The sequence below is a fragment of the Melanostigma gelatinosum genome, assembly GCF_949748355.1.
Source record: "Melanostigma gelatinosum genome assembly, chromosome: 6".
NCBI classification, from domain to species: Eukaryota; Metazoa; Chordata; class Actinopteri; order Perciformes; family Zoarcidae; genus Melanostigma; species Melanostigma gelatinosum.
In genome coordinates this window covers 22,599,931-22,620,351 of record NC_136639.1, presented here as the reverse complement: position 1 = coordinate 22,620,351, position 20,421 = coordinate 22,599,931, and the positions used below count along the sequence as shown (strand labels likewise).

General features: G+C 42.5%; 1 protein-coding gene across 5 annotated transcripts; it reads right to left on the bottom strand.

Annotated features, from left to right (window-relative positions):
* Nucleotides 1–3,246: 3,246 nt before the first annotated feature.
* Nucleotides 3,247–16,988, bottom strand: plat (plasminogen activator, tissue). 5 transcript variants are annotated; one of them, XM_079269816.1, is made up of 15 exons: nucleotides 16,911–16,988; nucleotides 10,103–10,184; nucleotides 9,397–9,520; nucleotides 9,061–9,195; nucleotides 8,217–8,327; nucleotides 7,279–7,453; nucleotides 6,738–6,829; nucleotides 6,471–6,645; nucleotides 6,280–6,365; nucleotides 6,065–6,130; nucleotides 5,749–5,953; nucleotides 5,494–5,630; nucleotides 5,070–5,210; nucleotides 4,758–4,906; nucleotides 3,247–4,631 (listed from the first exon to the last, which is right to left on the bottom strand). In XM_079269816.1, the coding sequence occupies exons 2-15, from the start codon at nucleotides 10,157–10,159 to the stop codon at nucleotides 4,464–4,466; spliced, it is 1,821 nt and encodes a 606-aa protein (XP_079125942.1). In that variant the 5' UTR covers nucleotides 10,160–10,184; nucleotides 16,911–16,988; the 3' UTR covers nucleotides 3,247–4,463. The 5 variants fall into 5 exon arrangements, with proteins under 5 accessions (XP_079125942.1, XP_079125944.1, XP_079125943.1 ...); XM_079269818.1 differs by having other exon boundaries at nucleotides 9,478–9,520; XM_079269817.1 differs by lacking the exon at nucleotides 16,911–16,988 and adding an exon at nucleotides 11,361–11,501.
* Nucleotides 16,989–20,421: the final 3,433 nt, after the last annotated feature.

Genomic DNA, 20,421 nt, shown 5'->3' with positions numbered 1-20,421 from the left:
CTGACCGTCATTCAAATGTGTCACTATTCAGACAGTAGAAGTAGTGTTTCTGTATTATCATTATCATATAGGTGTTAATAAATATACAAATAATATAACCAACTACAGGGCTATAATTTAGTTTTTTACACTTGAAAAGAGAGAGTTAATACAATACTATATGTGTTAAACTAACACCACAGACACTGTGTATTCCTAAACACACAATTCCATAGATCGATAAATATTTAAGGGGGATATATTTTGTTCACACTGTCCGCGCTGCCTTTTCCACACTAGTCTTAGTGTGTTCACACATCACAGACTGGATCTTACCTCAATTTAAGTTTGTTTTTTGAGAACATACAGGGAACTCCTCCAACAACAAAACATTGTATCTGCATGAATTGTTGACACTACAGGAGGAGAGTTAAGCCCAGCCAAAACAAACCTCTGTAGTTAGAAATCACTTACACACACAATGACATCCTTGTTATAAAACGGGCAAGAGAGTGAAAACTATACGAGCAAAAATGTTAAAATTTCGGGATGCCGATATGATGCTTTTGATCAAATATCTCTCTTGATATTCCGATATAATTGTAAGGTTGACCATTTGTGGTTTCACAAAATATTTACACAGTTAGATTTTTGAAACATAATCATCATTCATTTGGATACAATAACTAAATACAGCAAATAATAGACCAGCTAGAGCAGTCTGGTAAGTTCAGAAAATGACTTTACTGCAATGCAGCCTTTAGGAAAAGACAACACTTATGTGAGATATTCAGCCTCATATCACAATGTCAATATAATATAAATATATTGCCAGCCTGACATATTCTGAGACTCACTAGAATCTCTGCAAATAAATTTGGGAACATTTGCATGAGACCCAAGAATAAAAACTGTTAAAAAAGATCACCACCAACATTAAAAGTTAAAATAAACAAACTCCTCTCAGAATCAGATACAGAGTCTCTGAGATTTATGTTTGTATCAAAAGTAGCTACATTTCAAATAAGAATATAGTTCAAATCATTTCAGGTATTAAAAAAAAATACAGGTAGTACTTTGTCTAAAATTCAGACAAAACTTCCCCCGCACGAGTATCAACTGTGATTCAATTGTGACACATGTTTGAGTGAAATGTAATAAATTCAACTTAGTTAACTCAGAAATTAATTTTATGGAGCAGTTCAGCGAAGAACAAACATAAAAGAAAGGTGAACAAACCTGGTTGACCTTTTATTCTATAGTAAAGCACAATGCTGAGACCTGTAGTGGTCTGGGTTATTTTTACCGTTTGCCTTCACACTCCCACACAATGACAACTGTGTAGCTGCCATCATGTCTCTTCCTTATTCAGAACTCCCTTTACAGTTGGCTCTGCTACGAACACTAAAACTGTGCCATCAACAGCACCTGCTCACTTCCTTTTTCACTCCACCCAAAGCTATCAGAACGTACACTGAAGTGGGACAAAAACAAAACAGTACTTCACCATTGTTATGATTTGGGGTCCGGTCTCAAGTCAGCTCAAGTCATGAGGAAATGTCTTTGTTTCAGCTGCAGACGGTTTGGAAAAATGAAAGTGAGCGATACGGAGGGAATGTAAAGAGCAGATCTAACTGATCTCATTTGCATTTCCTACCTGTGCCAGACAGACAGCCTCACCTGCTGCTGCTGGACCGCCTGCCTGCAAATGAGCTGCAGCCACTGCACAGCTCAAACATGGCTCCAAGTTTCCCTACAGCAAACAGTTTATGGCCATATAACCAACTGAGTTTTACATAATTTGCTGCAACTGGTAAATTACATCTCATTTGTATTCCATTTGCAATCAGAAGGGGAAATTAATTATTAACCTTTGATACACAGACACATGCTATCAGTGATGCTAAGTAAGCTCTAAATGTCGTATATTGCGGTCATTGCAGTCATTAGAGGAGCAATATATGACATTTACAGCACAGCAGCAAACAACTACATGCTGTGTACAGATGTAGTGCAGTAATGTCTGCATGAACAGAGAATGAAGTCACTCTCCCTCTGTGTGTGTGTTATCTGATCTTCTCTGTGCTCTGTTGACATAAGCATTTTTTTTAGTGCATGTGCGCGTGCCCCACTGGCTAGCTCTGCACTGCCCTCATACGGCGATTACAGCTGATAAGACGTAGCGAACCAACCCCTCTGGTGCCCCCTTAAGCTGAGCACTGTTTGCTCTTTCAGCACGTTTGCCACGGTTTGCACTGTTAGCACCGTTAGCCACGAGGCGCTGGCTCAGGCGTCAAAATGCATAACAGACAGCACTGATACAAGTTTTAAATGCTGTGGAGGTGAGATGTCAATGAATTCATTTGTACATATTTAAAGGTGTAATATGTGACATTTGTTTGTTGGTGTTTGCATTCAAACTTGGCTCCTCCTCTATGACTCTTTGAGAGAGGGAGAAACATCTTATTTATTGCAGCACTGTTGTATTTGACTGCATTAGTTTTAGCCAGGTGTACCTTTTAAATTGGCAACCAAGTGTAGGTTTTAATACCGCTCCAATTTGTTTTCTTTTTGGCAATAATGCAGCTTGTTATTCTTTACTGGATCATTTTCCATTGCTAAGTTAATGGTGAATAAATCTGTGTGGTATATTTTATGTACAAAATAACCAGAAAGTTTGGAGGACGTAAACTGAAATTTATATTACTTTTTTTTAAAGTATGGAATGTATTTTTCGTTTTTTATTATGGTTTATTTTATGGGCATTTATTTACTACATTCTGGTAATTATTGTTCATTAAAATGTAATTTCCATGTTTTATGGGAGAATAAATTTAGCCTTGAACACTGTTGAGTGAAAAAGATAACATTTTCTGTAAGAGTAATGGGTACAGGCAAAGGCCCCATGAGGTCATCTACAAAACATAGAGGCAACCTCAGACACACAGGTCTTATCTACATGGGACTAAAAAGAGAGAAAGCTGAAATCTGTCTAGAGGCACACTCGTGTAAGAATTATCTTCTCTGATTTATGGATCTTGCAGGAAAGGTTCACAAATGTAGAAGAGAAGATAAAAAATAATAATTACTCAATTTGTACCAAAAACATTGTTACTTAATTTCTAACATGTTGCAGAGTTTCATCAGTCAAGATCCAGGAATGAGCATGAGGCATTTTCCTTTCCACCAAGTGACCTTTAAGGTGTCATGTCGTAACTAATTTATCAGTAATTTATCGAAGATGATAAAATTCCACAGGTCAAAAAGCACAGAGCATAAGAAGATTTATTCCAAATATTATTTATTGACAAAGGAGTATGTTGCCAGATGTGGTTATAATGACAGAGACAATAAATGATCAAACTACACACTACGGAAGTAGTTTCTCCAATACAAAATAGAATACACATAAATATTAACTTAGTAAAAAATACATCTAAAATCCAGTCGCAGAACAAAGTGACAAAGTTAAGGAGATACGTTTTGCAGTCAATAAGCAGTTTTAATGTAGAACATAAAAGAACAGCCCTAAGTCATTTGCAATATAAAAAGTAATATTCAGACAATATACATGTTATATACATGCTGGGCTCAACCCAGGTGTCTGGTGGAGAAATGCTCTGGAAATCTCATTTAAAAACAAATCGTAAGAAAATGGAATGGGGCACGGCCGGGTTTATTGAATGGAGTGAGTGTCTCAGAGCTTCCACCTGTCCAAATGTAATCCCCTCTACAAGGCAGCGGGGAGCTAAAGGAGTTCAAACTGCAGAAACAAGCATAATCTGAACCAGCAGATATACGTTTGGTGATTTGGTCTGGAACCCCTAAAGCCCCAAAGAGAGCAAATGCAGAACATTTGTAATTGAGGCAACGTAACCTCACATCTAGAAGACACAATCTTTGCACAAAACTTTAAAAAAAACTAAAATCCTATGTGACATACTGTGATGTGCAAAGTAAATGCCAGTGTTAAGTTAGAGTGTGCTTTTGGATTAAAAGCACAACTGACCTGAAGTCTACCAACTGTAACTTATTTGTATAAACCAGCAGAAAGGCAGCCAGAAATCGCAGAGGAATATACAGACATTCCCTCTATTTCCTGTTCACTGCCCGAACCTCCAGTTTTGGTGGATGAAATATTCAGAAAGGGCACGGAATTATCTGGGCCCATCTTGATCGCATTATCGCGATCAAGATTTGTTCACATGTACTGTCACATTCAACACAGTAACAACCAGAACACTTGAGAACACTGAGAATGAAAACTCATGATTGAGATCCTTGCGCCTTGTTGGAGTGGTCCTGCTGCTTTAAAACCTAACATCAGTTTGAATTGAGATCAACAGATGAACAACAGAATCAAGAGTCCTGTGGTTCTCTCTTGTGAATCTTCACAATGATCAACAGATCTGTGTTTGCTGCTTTACACACTGAGGTTATGGGTATGGTCATCCAGCAGCGTTGTCTTTGCAGCCTCTCTTACTTTAGACGGGGTTTGCCTTGATTTTGCTGTTGATCCAGTCGATGTAATGGGTGACACGGGTGTAGACCCCGGGCTTATCGATCTGCCCGCACCCATCGCCCCAGCTGATCACACCCATCAGAGTCATCTTGTCATTGTTCCGACAGACAAGCGGGCCACCAGAGTCTCCCTGCGGGTGAACGTCAATAAGCCAAATGGCGAGAGAGCAAGAGAGAGAAAGAGAAAGGAAAGTTAGATTGAGTAAATCAGCATCGGTTTAATGAGGAGGTGAAGTGCAAAAACGAGGCGTTCTCACCTTGCAGGCGTCGTCCAGGCCTCGGGTGTCACCTGCGCACAGCATGTTGGATGTGATTGTGCGTTGGGACAGCACATCTGGGACGCAGCGTTCTTTTGGCCACAGGCGGACGTAACCTCTCTTAACGCGCTCTGAGAACTCTGCAGCAACTGTGGAGAGAGTGTTCAAATTAGAGTCTCCTATCCCAAAAAAACGAAATCACTTAAAGGTTTGGTGGAAAAGCTTACACCGCCCTCTGCTGTACAGTCAAGAAAGAGACGCGTTCGCCACAACAGTACATGCGGAATTAAAGAGTGCCAGATCTTTGCTTACATTCTAAGTCTTTTCCGTAGCCAGAGATCTCACACTCGGTCCAGTCGGGCAGAACCAGCCCACGTTCAGGCAGACACGCAGGAAGAACCTCTCGAGAGTTTACAGCACAGATGCCAATATCCGTCTTTAGCTTCAAGAGAGCTGCAAGTGGAAAGTGACCAGAGGAAAAGTCAGGGTAATGCACTGGGAAAATGAGGGACGGCGACTGAGGGATGATTTTAGTGTTTTAACAAGCATTCGCTGCCCACCTAAGGTTCCATATCATCACTGCTGGGGGAGGACATGGTAACTAAAGTGTCTCGGTCAATTATCGTCATCATAGCATGACACAACTCTGTTTCAAAATGCTGTTTTCAGTATCAACAGTGATCATTATGCACAAAAAATAACAATGAAATCATTGTCTCTTAAAATGTTTACTCACCAATGTCATTGTCAAATGTTTCTTTGTCGAATTTCTCGTGATTCCAGTACTTCTCAACCTTGAAAATCTGCTCGCTGCTGGAATTCTGCTTCCGGAACGTTCTTCCCAAAATCACTTCTAATTTTTCTGCTTTATCGCTGAAAACAAAAGAGAAAAAAGAGACAATGAATACGTTTGTATGTTGCATGGCAAACATGTTGAATCATGTATTTGTGTGTGTGTGTGTGTGTGTGTGTGTGTGTGCGTCATTCCTACGTGTCCTCAAAGCAGTGTGCAGCAGACAGGACCCAACAGGAGTCAATGAGGACTCCTCCGCATCGGTGTAAGTGTTTTCTGTGACGGGCCTGGTAAACGTTAATGGCCGCCTGCCACGGCTGCTCCGTGATGTCGCTCTGTCTGCCCCCAAACATGCGGAACGCCGGGCGATTCAGCGTGTTGTCTAAGCGCTGGCCACATGTTTCTACGGACCGGAAAGGTTTCCAGGATGATGGTTAAATAACCGTAAGATTATCGCACACTGAACACATCAGAAGGAATGGAATGACTTTCATTGGATGCGAAGATTTCCTACCTCCGTTATTGTTGTTAGTGGTGGGGGCACGTGGGCCGAGAGTGCTGATGATGGATGGACGTCTCGCTAAAAGAGGAGATTATTCGCAAGTAAGTCTGACAGCACATTGATGCACAGAGGATTTTAGTTGCTCAACTAAATGAACTTCTCGCACCAGCCTTGATAATCTCACTTTCATGTTTTAACATTGCTGCAAAATGAATAAAGTAACTCACAGCATGTACGTATGTCACACAGCTCCCAGGTCAGCTTCATGCTCTTGTAGGTGTGACACCACGGACCTGCGTCACCGTCTGGATTCCTATTCGATAAAGGAAGACGAAAAGCAATGGCAACCTGAATTATTCCGATCTCTCCACATGCAAGGGGAACCAATAACAATGAACAATGGTGCGAGCGGGTCTACCTGCAGAAGCTGTGGCTGCCCAGCCCCTGCTCCAACGCGTCAGATTGCCAAGCGTTGTTGACCTTGCGCTTGACAGCGGGAGAGTCCCACGGGAGGCAGCGAGAGTTGCTCTTCGTGACAGATCTCGTGCCTCGGTATGACTCACCGGAGCCCTGCACACATTCTTGGTACTCATCTAACCCCAAAACAAGCAGAGAAACAAAGTGTTTAAGCAATTCAATGGTTTGATTAGCACTATTTCAGCTTAGATTTTTTGTAAAGATGTACCTTCTGGACATTTGGGCATGGAGCAGAACTCCCAGACGATCTGAGTGCCTTTATAGACGTAACACCAAGGAGTGCTGTCGTTGTCGGGGTTCCTGGGAGCAAGAGGGGGAAGAAAGACGTGGACAATGAGCAAGCATGTTCATGGTTCACGTAAATGAAGTGAAACGGCATGTCCTAAACTCAGATGGTCTATCCACTCTGACTACCTGTTTCAGTTTCCTACCTGTCGCTGTCCTCTGCCTCTATGGCCCAGTAAGCTTTGTTTCTGTCTGCCTCGTCTGTGAGTCATTCTTCTAGTAAACGGTTCCGTTACAAAGACGGTATATCAGTTTGTGCCATTCAAAGATGGCTATAATGCCACAAACTGATCAATACATGACTTTAACTTGATGGATACAAATGCATCATTCCTCCAGGGTTAAGAATATGTGACCAGTATGTTTTGGATGATCAAATTTCCCACCTTGATTTAATCGCATGGTCACAATAAATACTTGCAGTTTACTCCGGCACTAAACAGATCAAAGTGGTCACAACATACCTGCAGAAGTTGTGATTGCCCAGTCCAAGACTGCTGGCGTCCACTTTCCTGGTGGTGAACCTCCTTCCCCTCAGAGACGTAGAGTTCCAGTTGATGCACTCCGCTCCCAAATGGCTGCTGCTCCATGTGCCGCGGTACCCGTCACCCTGCCCCACAACGCATTTCTCATTGGAGTCTGTTGGGGAAAAGGACAGAGTTAAACTGGATATAATGCCACTCATTTATATGTGAGACTGAGACTAATTCATTTATTGTGACCCAATAAAGCATGTTTCTTCGATCTGGAAAAATTTGGACAAATTGTTAATGTCTTATAAGACATTGACCTCACAACTTGTGTCCTAATGCCGTTTATATCGTATTTTCTTCCCAATTAGTGGTTTGAAACAATGACCAAACATAAACTATGATGATCGTCAATGCCATCAGAGTTATTGAGTCTGGCCAATCGTAACTCGTTACTGTTGGGCTGAAATCTCTTGGCTGTGACCAGTGGGGCTTGCATAATGATCCCACTGAGAGGGTGGGGTCACCCGCAGAAACAAAAACATTCATATCCCAGAATGTCTTTCCATGGTTTATGATTCTTCGCTCCAAACCACAGGCCCATGACACCTACTGTGTGAGTCACACGGTCAGACTGCGATCTTATCTAGAGTACGTATAGAACATTTTGATCAGTGTTGTGTCACCGGACTTGGACATGACTGGGTTTGTTGGGGCTTTGAAGTAAGACGTGCAAATTGAATACTAGACATATAGAAAGATCTGGGGTGTACATTTTAACCCCAAACTAGAATTTGTAAATGAAATGTTTGGGGATTTGGACTGGACTGGACTGGACTGCCTCTTACATTAAGCAAAACATGTTGGATCGATTAACCATGAAAGAAGCAGGTTAATTGCGCCGTAGATTGAAGAGTTTGTTGAGCACTTACTGATCTCACACTGACTCCCACTGAAGCCTGGGGGACACTGGCAAATGTAGTCCGAAGTGTACACGGCCTCCTTACAGGTTCCTCCGTTGTAGCACTGAGACACGTAGCAGTCTGGGAGGGGCAGACAGAGAGCCGGGTTAGTCAGCCAAACGTCATCCAGTTCTTCAGAACACAACACTAATTACATAATCACATACAGAGAATTACATTTGTGGGGTTCAGCCTCGTGTGTCACACTTATGCAGAAAGGTTTGTGTGCGTGGTTCACCCCGACTCTCAACCATCTCCAATGCTTCGCTTTTAAAAACACTGCGTCACGCCAATGGGTTTCTTTCTAGAGCAGAACTGGTTTCATGCCATCCCCATTTCATTTATTATTTCAACATTTCCTAAAGTCTGGCGTTCAGAATAACAGCACCCTGCTCGCTCCCAGTGGTATGAGCTCACAGACGGTGCAGCTTGGCCAGCTAAAAAAAAATGTGGTTGTAATTAGTCTGAGGGCGGAGCGATCGCGCTTCACAGAATTCGTCAATGGGGGTGAAAGTGCGCACCAGGGCTCGTCTGGCAAGAGTATTTCAAACAATCTCAGACTAAACTACACCCACTGGAAAAACACAGGAAACCCAACGGCTCTTCATTTGGACGCACTGGAATAACTAGGGGACTTGTGACACATGAGCCGGGCCAACCGAGAAAAAATAATCATCTGAGGTTGTAGCAGCAAGTTAGAGGTAACGTGAAGTTCTGATGAAAGACAGAGAGGTCAGTAAGGGCGGGCAAGCAGACTGACAGACAAATTAACAAACAAAAAAGTCTGATTAGAAAGAGACAAATTCACACTCACTGATGACGGGCACACTATGACAACGCTCTCGTCCTCTTAACGCACAATGGCAATACTCCACACGCTGTCCCCTCCATCGCAGCCAAGTGTCCCCAAAACTACGCACCGCTGACGTCCCACTGTCCACACAATGTACTGAGAAGAGACAAACAGTGAGTATGTGGCCGACCAACCAGGAAGACACAGCAAAGGAAATCATTGTCAAATGTAAAAGCGGTTACAAACACAAAAGGTGCATTAATGGTGAGGAACACAAACACGTGAATTATAGAATCTGAGGGTGGTGGTGGTGGTGGTGTTAATATGAAAGACAAACAGGAGTGTGATGGGGCTCACGGGAGGTGTCAAAGGAGGGTGAAGACTTCTTGATATGAATAATAAAAAGCGTCCGTCTGGCTGGCCTCCGATCGGGCTCACCTCTGTAAAAACGAGTCCCTCTCTTAGTGCGGAGCAGCTCCACCTGCAACGGAGAAGAGATGCTGTTAAACGGAGAAGAGATGCTGTTAAACGGGGCAGCAGTAAAATGTGAACTGGTTGCATGGCATTGGTTTTCCAACCCAGGCAGCCAATGGAAACAAAAAAATGAACTTGCAGAAACGTGAATCTTGCTTCACGAGCAGCTTTGAACTTTTATTCAGACATTACTTGTACACATAGAGTACAGTACATATAGTAGTGCTCCAATAGCCAAGATGTGAGAGGACAACAGTGAGTTTGTGAGCTATACTGTTTCAAAATCAAGTTAATATAAAAAAAAACATATTATATATATACGGTTGAAAATTTCTTAAAGTTGTTTTTGCATTTAAAATGTTGTTCAACAGCGCAGCCTTAAGTCTCTTAACTTTGGGGACAGCGCCAAGGCTGCATTTTCAAACCAAGCAACAAAAACACAAATGCAAAAACAAAAATACTAAAACAGACTAAATGTTTGCTCACGTGGATTATAAACCACACACATTCAAATGTATTAAGATAAAGGTTTGTCAAGTATGTAGGGTTGGTAGTTAATGGCCTGGGATGACGAGGATGTAGGACTTACATTGTCCGCTAGGCAGCAGCACAGAGCAGACAGGAGCAATATCAGTGTTCTGGTCATGGCTTCTCAAGTGGTCTTCGGTTTGCTGGAGGTAGAATATAAATACCGGTACATATTAGAAACAACTGACGGAAGATTTTACAAGCTAATGCGGTTCAGGTGGACAATATGTATAGCACTGATACCTAGAGAAGATGTGCGCGCTGTGTGACTGAGTCTGGATTTTATTGTATATGTGTGCATCTGAATCCTTTGTCATTTCTCCTTTGTTTTAATGCTGAGCCAACAATTGCAGGAAAACCATCGGAACTGGTCACCTTCCTCCCTCCACCCCTACGCCCGAGGAGACCACTGGAGAGGAAAGGGGTGGGAAAGGTCATTTCTAAGGTTCTTGAAGTAGTGTTGCCTTATTGACTAAGACAGGAAGTTTTCACAACCCGTCCAGTCTGATAGGAACACTATTTTGACAATTAATGTCCCTTTAATTATGACAATAAATCTATAACTTCCCCACTGGGAATCATCAGAAAGCAGGTCATCTTCACTTTAAGCTAAACATGAGACTTCAGACAACATCATCTGGAACACAGCACGCTTACACAGCAGAGAGTTTCTGCACCCTACTGACAGCATTCCTTCTCTAACAGAGCAAAGCTGCAGCTGTGGGATTGAGTGACTCAGGACTTTAAAGAGGAGGAAAACAGAAGGGAAAGCCCCGAGCGAGAAAAAGTAACGAAACTCATATTTCCCTTTTTTACTCCTGGATAAGGAAGTCTGAACACAAACCTGTTCCTCTTCTTTGCTTTTAAACATGAGTCACCAAAGAAGGAGAGGGAGTAGAGGAGAAAATGAGAAGAAAGTTGCACAGAATGAGGGCTGAAAGCAGAGATGACCTCAATATTAAAATAAAAAGTTGACCATCAGAGTCTTCTTCTACAGACACTGGCATGCAAAGACCCAGACGTACAGCAGCAACCATGTGCATGCATGCTCTACGTCGGCTGGTTCTTCACTGACTCACCTCCTGTGGTTGAGTCTCCTAATAGAAAACAGGGCTGTGTTTTGATATATCAGTAAAACAGCCACGCTGGCAACCACACACACACACACACACATCCACAAAGTGTTCAGGAACGTGGAGCTATTAATCGTTAACCTCATACACACAAAGATTGACTTCTCATTGGTCAATGGAGCAAAAAGCTCCCTCTCAGGATTTGACTTGTAAAACACACATACGCACACGCTTTCGCACACTCACCTTTAAGAGGATGGGTCCCTTGAAAGCAGTCCTCACCTCACACAAATAAAAAACCCAGTTGTTCTGCACTTTTAAACGCCCCCCCTGATGAGCCTCACTGGCAGGGCGACAACAACGCACCAGTTTTGTTTCCTTTGTGCAGCTGCTCAGCTCTGTTCAATCCCCCCCCCCCCCTCTCTCCGGCCCTGTCAGCTAAAAACACATGTTTCCTGCTAAAACCCTGCCAGTGCGGGGCCCCGTGTAGTTCGGAAACGTGCGAACATAACACACGCAGAAAAAGCACACACCAACATGCACCCATCAGATATGGAGATATACCCCACCCTTCTTTTCAAGTCGCGGTATCTGAGGAGCAGAGGCCCTGTTTGGGGCGCCATCAACATAGCTCCTCTTACAATCCCACAATGCAATTAGTCCGAGTTTTAGCTTTTGTGTTTTGTGGTCAGTCTTACGTTTAATGCATGTGAACACACATGAATACACAATATAAACATGACAATGTCTAATTAAACTGTGGCCTCTCTTTTAATGTGTGTAGTTCAAAGTGGAACTAACTTGTTAGAGGTGATCAGCTCTTGGACTCGCTGGGCAAAACATATTTAGGGCCCGAGCCGCCGACAACGTCGGCCTGGCGAAGGCCCTCTTGCAATTGTAGGAATCAGTTATTATTCTGATCTATATTTTTATGGGGATGGAGCTTGTAGGGGTACTTGGAATTTATGAAAAGTCACCATTTTTGCACCCCTCTCTCATCTGGTGGAGAAACTCTGCTGCCCAAATTTGCATATGTGTGTGTAAAAAAATGGCTCTCTAGCGCCCCCTACAAGTCGGACGTCCCTCGGCCAGTATGTCCGATTTACCTGAAATTTGACCCACATGTCCCAATCCACTAGATCTAAAAAAAAAAGCCTCTCAGACCCCTAAGCTCCGCCTACTTAGATTTTCCGCCATTTTGAATTTAGTGTAAAACCCATTTTTGCTATCTCCTCCTAGATGCTGGGTCCGATTACTACCACATTTGTTGTGGATCATTATTAGAGCTACGTCATCAAAAGGTATTAAAAGCTTTTTGATACCTCTTAGCGTTTACAAGATATGGACCAATAAACTTCTTAGGGGCGTGGCTTAATATCAATACACAACTTCTCAACCCTTTGTCCTAAAATCCCAAATTTTGCAGCATATGTGCACAGAATTGTTTTGCATTCAACCACTAGGGGGCGCTACAGGAGACCCGCGAAGTTGGCCTTTTTGCCACTTTTTGCCGATTTCAGCCTTCGTATTTTAACGAACTCCTCCTAGAGAATTTATGCGACCAATTTCTCCTTTGGTCAGGATGTTCTTAAGAACTTTGTGATTAAAAGTTATCAAAATCTTGCGCTTTCATCGAAGAACCTTGACGTGGCGTGGCGGCCATTTTCCCTCACTGTTTTTGAAAAAATTAATTCGTATAAGTTGTTATAACTCCAAGGTACATTGTCCAATCCGCACAAAACTTCTTATGCATGATGATACATCAAGCTTGAACATATTTCAATGAAAAAAATTCAATACCTCATAGCGCCGCCTACTGGCTAAAGGAAATGTCATATTTTATACTTTTCTTGATACCTCCTACCCTGGTGACCTGATGAGTTTCAAATTTGGTAAGGCTAGCCTTAAGACATTGATGATGCATGATCATGAATATTGTGTGCTTTCGTTGAACGCTGTTGCCGTGGCGACGCATCGTATTCATGAAACAGGAAGCTGACGGTTGAGTGTTGGGATGCTCAAAAACTCTTGAAACTTTGTACATGTGTCGTAGGTCACAGGAAGACATAGTTCATATGGTTTTTTGGCTTGTCCATTTTAAATTGCCTCTATAGCGCCCCCTACAATATTTCAAAAGAGCAGCCCCAGCGCTACGTTTGAGTACATGTATGAAAGTTGGTAAGCACATGTATCCTATGGACACTTAAATATAAGTCTCTTGGAACCATGCTCTAAACCCGACCGGATGTCGGCCATTTTGATATTTGTGTCATTTTTCCATCGATTTTCGCCTATTTCTAGTCGCTATACTTTGACGAACTCCTCCTAGGGACTTCATCAGATCCACTTTAAATTTAGCTGGTACCATGTCAAGACCGTTGTGATTAAAAGTTATTAAAAGCTTTACGTTTGACCTAATCGTTTAGCCGTAGCGGGCGATTATGTGATTCCTCATGAAAAAAGCTGATGTAACTCAGCTGCACTTGTTCCAAACGGTCCCAAACTTCTCATGCTTGATACCACTCACGGCCTGAGGATGTCTACAAGCTTATTTTCACTAGTACTCACAGCGCCACTTGCTGGCGAAAGGAAATCTGCGTTTTCTGACAAACTGCATCCGATTTACGTGACTTTTACACTACGTGGTTCACACTTGACACAGAGCAACACGACGCACGCGTTCTGTAGCGCCAGGCAGAGGACACAGGAAGCGTCGGTCTGCAAAGCGTCAATTCCGGCACCAGGCGGTCCACGCGGGATTAAACACGTCTCGCTCGCGGACGCGCCGTCCGACGGTCGCGGACGTTCTCGGACGCACAGGCCGGAGTCCCGCCGGCACTCCGACGCGCGCATGGCGAGGGCCCGTTCATCGCTGCTCGCAGCTTTAATTTTTGTGTGCGTTAGTTGCAGTTATCTGACTTTCGATATAATCTCCTACTAGCTTCACCATTTGACGTATTATGGTCTTTTTCAGGGAAGTGGAGCTATTTGAAAATGAGGAAATAATTTATGTTGAAGTTCTGTTTATTAGAATTGAAAATGTCAAATATGATGACTCATTAGAGAACAGTGTTGATCTGTAGGTGTTGGTCCAGTGCAGCAACAACCATTTAACTCAAAATAATGTATTATTCAAATCAAACTATGTCACTATGCTTTATGACTGCCTGAATTAATAGCCAAAAAAATGAGGCCTGTCCCGCTGGCACTGATGGGGTTAAAGCGTTTGTCAGTTAATAGTTGACACGTGTATGCAGCCCGAGGAGAGCGTGGGTCCCTAGTAGGTCAAATTTAAATGGAAGAAATGAAAACATATTTTGGAGTAAGCAGCAGCCAGACTGTGAGTCAGCAGCAGCTTTACCGCTGCTGTTTTTAAGACGCACCACTTCAGCAGAGTGAAGCACGTGCAGCTCACAGGGTTGTTTCATGTCCAAGAGGCTGAAAGTTAATGTTTCACGCCGACACCATTCATTTCCTATTAGTATATTCAAAGAAACCGTTTTTTTAAGCGCTGACCGACACTCTTAATGGTGAATTTTGCCGGCACCATTGGTGAGGATGTGTAATGATGATGATGGCGCGCTGAGGCCGTGAAGGTCGGAGGTGAGTAATTCTAGTCCTCCAGTAACGAGGCCCGAAAAAAAAGTCGACGACGGTGGGAACGGTTCGACGGCGTGCTGCCCCGCATAGTTGCATCTGCCTGTGAAGTTCAAGTCAGGGTTCACTGCACACTTTAAAGCATTGCTGAGGTGTTTTTTCGTTTCCTGTCTCTCTGCAAGATGTCACTCACTTCACAGTGAGCATTGTAGCTCTTGGAGTGTTATTTCCTTTGAGCGCTGAAGTTCGTTTCCTCACAATACTTCCTTGAGAGCTTGACATTCATGAAAATTGAGATTGTTAAAGCCATTCTCTTTGGTTGGCGGCGGCTGCAAATCTGAACTTCACAACGCGCCTTTAAACTCGCTCGACCCGCTGCAGGATCTCCCAAACTTGCATTCAACCGGCACAATAGCATCAGTTTAGGTGTGGTTCCTTCAGTTAAGAGGTCTGCGTGTTCGCCGGTAATGCGTTATGGCATGCGATGTCTTGTCTGTAAGCTGCTTAGCAGGAATTATGCATTCTTTTAGGGGGTTTTTCAGCCAAACTTCGGTCAACCAGCTGCGATCCATCTCCAGAAAAAAAAGTCCCCACGAACATAGGGCTGCATTGTTGCCCTTACAGCTTCCCTCTGTGCGCAACACGAAGTCTTGAACTCCTTATCGGACAGAAAACACAGACTCACAAAGGAGAGGTACAGAGAGCAGGTGTTGACTGTGGAACTTTAGTAGGCCTACATGACAGCAACGTGGAAGGAGATGAAAGGATTGTGAGAGAGAGAGAAGGACAAAAAAGAGGAGATGAAATATAATCCCAGAAATCAGCAGAAAGACGGTGAGTAGCCCTGAGTCACCCCAGCTCCCAGGACTACACAGAGACACATGGCGGAGGAGACACAGAAGGAGGCATTGATGGGATTTAGAACCGGTATTGAGGCCATTAGATGAAAGATGCAGTTCAGAAGGAATAATGGAGAAGTGAAAGAGGGTATTTTTCTTTTTTTTGGTTGGAGTGAAACTTGGCTTAGTTGCAGCTCAGTGTTGTTCCCACAGTCTGATATTATCCTCCTTCCGTGCCGCGCTTAACGTTACAGCGTCTGATCCTGTGAGTCACACAAACACAGCCGACCACACTGCCGAGAAAAGCAGATAATGAAAATACAAACTCTACTTTCTCTCAACATAACGACCAGCACGAGAGTATCAGTGCGATGGAGAGTATCAGCGCTGACGGATTCCTGGGTGGGGGTGGGGGGGGGGGCTCTCATTAGCCTGATAAGAGCCTGCATGGTAGTGATCTTGTGCAGGTTTTGACTTTGGAGTAGTACACAGATACACACACAAACACACACACACACACACACGTACAGTTACTGAGATGAATCACAGAATCACAATATGTTCCTTTATAACACACACACACACACACTGAGTTCAACAGCGGGGCACAAAATCACCGCGTTCCTGTAACATTTGTAACATTTTGTGTTGCAAAGCAAACTTGTTGCTTTCCGAGGAGTGAAGATCGAGTGTGTGACACGGTGAGGTGGAACAGGCGGATGTGGATGGAGAGAGCGAGAGCGAGAGAGAGAGGTAAATAGAGAGCTACTGATGTCCGGGTGAGAAAAGCATTGGGATGCCATATGAGCGAGCGAGTATACGAGGTCATCCAAAGTCACAGTTTCATCTCCCCACACATGTCACAATAATCACAGTAAATATCATCCATATAAACTGTGTCATGATGAATCCATTGTTAATTACACTGAGTTGCAGGTTACTCTACACAGCGTGGAAGCACTGATGTTTAATATTCCCCACTGTATTTGTATTATCTGATTTCCACTATTTAGCATTAGATAAAGTGGGAGAACTGTCTGAGCTTCAACTATAATGCTTTATACATCATTACAGAATATTATCCAGCCATAATAATTGGTCTTATCGACAAAAAAATGAGTACTGGTTAAAATATCTTAATTGCATTTAATCTATTTCCTCGTGGAAAATCAAATAACATCCATGCAAGAATGTTTGAGGTATCATCATCTCAGTCTATCCCATCAACTCCACAACTACATGAAGAAGCTGCGATACGATTCAGGATGAAACACAATAAGAGCTTTCAGCTGAAAATCAGCCCGATGCACGAGCTCCGTGTGGATCCGCAAAAAATGAATACGAAAAAAAAAGCTCTTACCAAATTAAAAGTGTCCCGGATCGCTGACCTCACCTCGGTGTCTTTACAGCAGGACTCGTGGCTTGGACTGAACTGGTGGCACCCTGTCTTCTCAGTTTTTATCGGAGCGCTCTGGTTCTGCCGGTGCGTGAAAGGGGGAGGGTTCAGCGGGGAAGCGCGGCTGACCGGACGGATGACGATGATGCAGCCAGCTGGGCAGCCAGCTGGGGGGGGGGGGGGGGATCACACACTTAACTTAACTGGACCAGATCTACTCTGAGGTATTTTATCAGGAAGTCTTTAAAAGGGCAAGATAAATAACACCTTCAGGAAATAGACCTGTGGAATTCATAATTCAGCCAGTATTTATATAATCTATTTTGTATTATTTATATTATGTATTTTAGAGATATTTTGTTCCTCAAGAGGACAAACAGCCCATCAACCAACACATGTGAAAAATATATAAATATAGTCTATTTAAATTAATTGATTTAAATATAAATAAACTATCAATTTGCTATCAGGTTTTTCTTATATTATATGGAACATTTGTGAAAAGCATATTTGTTTGTATTGTTATGATAAGATAAATGTCATTGATCCCACACAGGTAAAAATGTAAATCTATACAAAAAAGAAGTACAAAACAGATGCATATTATGGATAAGGAACGTAATCTCATAAACCAGAATACTATGATTATCTAGCCTATTTGATTATGTATTGCATTGTCGTTTTTTCAAACTACTCTACAGCCACCAGAGCTTTTATACTGACTCTGATGAGTGCACTGCAGTGACATAAAAACTGATCTGCAGTCTGTGATGGGCTGGGTGACACTGTATCTGTGTCTGTGCAGGTTAACCACCTGGCACCAGGAGTCATTTGTTACAACCACAAGCCTCTTTATCCAACCCGTCCCCTTCCTCAGGAAATTAGTCACAATTAGTCCCCCAAGAATAGCTCCATCTGATTTTTTTATTTTTTTACTGTCTGTTAACTCGGCATTAAATAGCTGAGAACATACTTGAGGATGTCATGGGCGGTGGTTGTTGGTTTGGCGCCTGTCCTCTTTGTTTCCATCTGTGTTAGATTAAAGCCCCACTTCTTGATGAGGAAAATCACACAACTGTACACGAATACACAATACACACACGCATGCACACAAATGTATTACATATCTATACAGATGGCTGAAAGCTCTGCATTACATTGCGTTCCTTCAACAAAGCCAGGAGTCTTATCTCTTTGAGTTATTCTCTATCGAATTCATTAAACACAACTGACCATATACTTTAAGCATCCTCCCTTGTGTTGAATGATGTAAAAAGTACTTCAATTATCCCTTTTTATTTGTTTTACTGCCCACTGCAATGATTGGTAATTAAAGGCATTCCAGAAACTTGACAAACCACAGTTTTAAACACTTTTGTTTGCTGTCTTAATGTGTGGGTGAATGTTTTCACAATTCCTCGCACTCAGACGCTCCATATTCATAAACAAGGTATGGTGAATGTACAAGGATCTGTCCTGGTTGAGTTTCTCAGAGATTTATATCTGTCGGGACAGAAGGAGGATACACATAAAGGCCTAAAGTCACACACAAATCACATATCACACTGTGAAATCCCAGTATCCCAGTAAATATGAATATGGATCTTCGCATATTTGCTCTCGGCAGGAAAGCAAATAAGCATCTTTGGCAAAAATGTCAAACTACTGCTTTAGCACGTCGAATTCTGTATTAGCTAACACATTAGCCTCATGGCTAGTTTAGGCCTGATGGCTAGCTTTGGTTAGCAGTTCACACACATCAACAGTCACAAATTGGTATGTAGATGATGCAGGGAATTTGGGGATAGGGCTATATACGTGTCTACACGTGGAACTGTGCAGGTAACGGACACCAGCAACAGAATGTTCAGCTGAAAAATAACTGTCGTTGGAGGAATAAAAACATGAATGTCGTGGAAAATAAGCACTCGTGAGGCTAATTGAGGACAAGATTTGAACCGTTTCCACAGAGGTTTACATGACTAAACGAAGCTAAATAAGACAACAAAGGTCTTTCATTATGAGTTCCATTTGACTTCTCTGTTGTGCACTACTGTCCTCGAAAAGATCAGGACGCACCATGTTCCCCCCCCCCCCCCCCCGCAGTATAAACAGGAATGTTTTCTTACAAACATTTACAATTTGATAACGTGTGTTTTAAACACCCACAGTTAACGTCAGAGGCACACGAGTAAATGCAGACAGATGAAACTTGAGGGTTGAGTCAGAGTGAGCTATCTGCTTTCACCTGCGTACGTCCAAGAATAACAGGGGATGAAATGAAAAAACATCAGCGCTGTTCTCTGGAAATTCTCAAGTGCACCCCCAAGTACAACATCCGTTGGCTCGTCAATGATGACACTGCAAAGTTTGAGAATGTTAAATACTGAAATGAATATTTGATATCAAGCACATCAACGTCTCGTTGGATGATGTGAAAATCACAATCCACATAGAAATGTACATAAGTAGATCTGCTACACCTGACTAAGAAAATAATAACATCTGATTTACAAAATAGTGTTAGCAAACCATTCGAGACAGCGTATTTGGACCTTGTGTGTAATGTAAATTGATACGAGTACTACAAAACAAGAAACACCGCAAAAAGCTTTTTACACGTCTCCCTCTTGTAATTCAAGAGGGAGACGTGTAGTAAAAGTTGTCAGGTCATGACAGCAGATAGGCGGGTGACTGTGGTGTCCTGGATGATTTGGGAAGTTGCTGCAACATTTAGCGAGAAGTTGTAAAACTGAGCCTACAAGTGTTTTATTTCCATTCCCAAAACAGGGGCAGCCAATAGGCTCCATAAATGTCAACATGTAAGCTTTAATGCCACTTTATTAACAACTAACATTCCACAGGAATGTTAGTTGTTAATAAAGTTCCACAGGAATGTTAGTTGGTCAAAGGTCAAAAGGTGACCTCTCGCCCGTCCTGTTGTCGTGAACGCGACGTCTCAGGAACGCCTCGAGCGAATTGTCTTCAAATTTAGCACAAACTCCCACCTGGACTCAAGGATGAACTGATACGATTTTGGTGGTCAAAAGTCACAGTGACCTCACCAAACACATTTCTTAGCCATAACTCAAGAATTAATTTGCGAATGATGACAATTTCCCTTCTGAGAGGATAGAATGATTAGGGGTGATGACATTTGGGACAGACATGGATGTGAAGTGCAACATGACTGGTTGGTGGTCATTCTAGTATATATATAATTTGCTCATTTTCACATTTTGTAAACAAAGAGAGTTAAACTACATGGGATCCACTAAAGCACGGTGGACAACAGTTAGAAGCCCCCCGAGCTAAAGTTTGGGCACCACGACACAGACATATAGCAACATATATAGGGACACAATTTAAAGATCCTTCTATATTTTTTACAAGAAGCAAGGAATATATATTTATCAACAGTGATCCATTTTATGATTTTATAGGACAAATATTAAAATGTCTCTGCTTCTTTTTG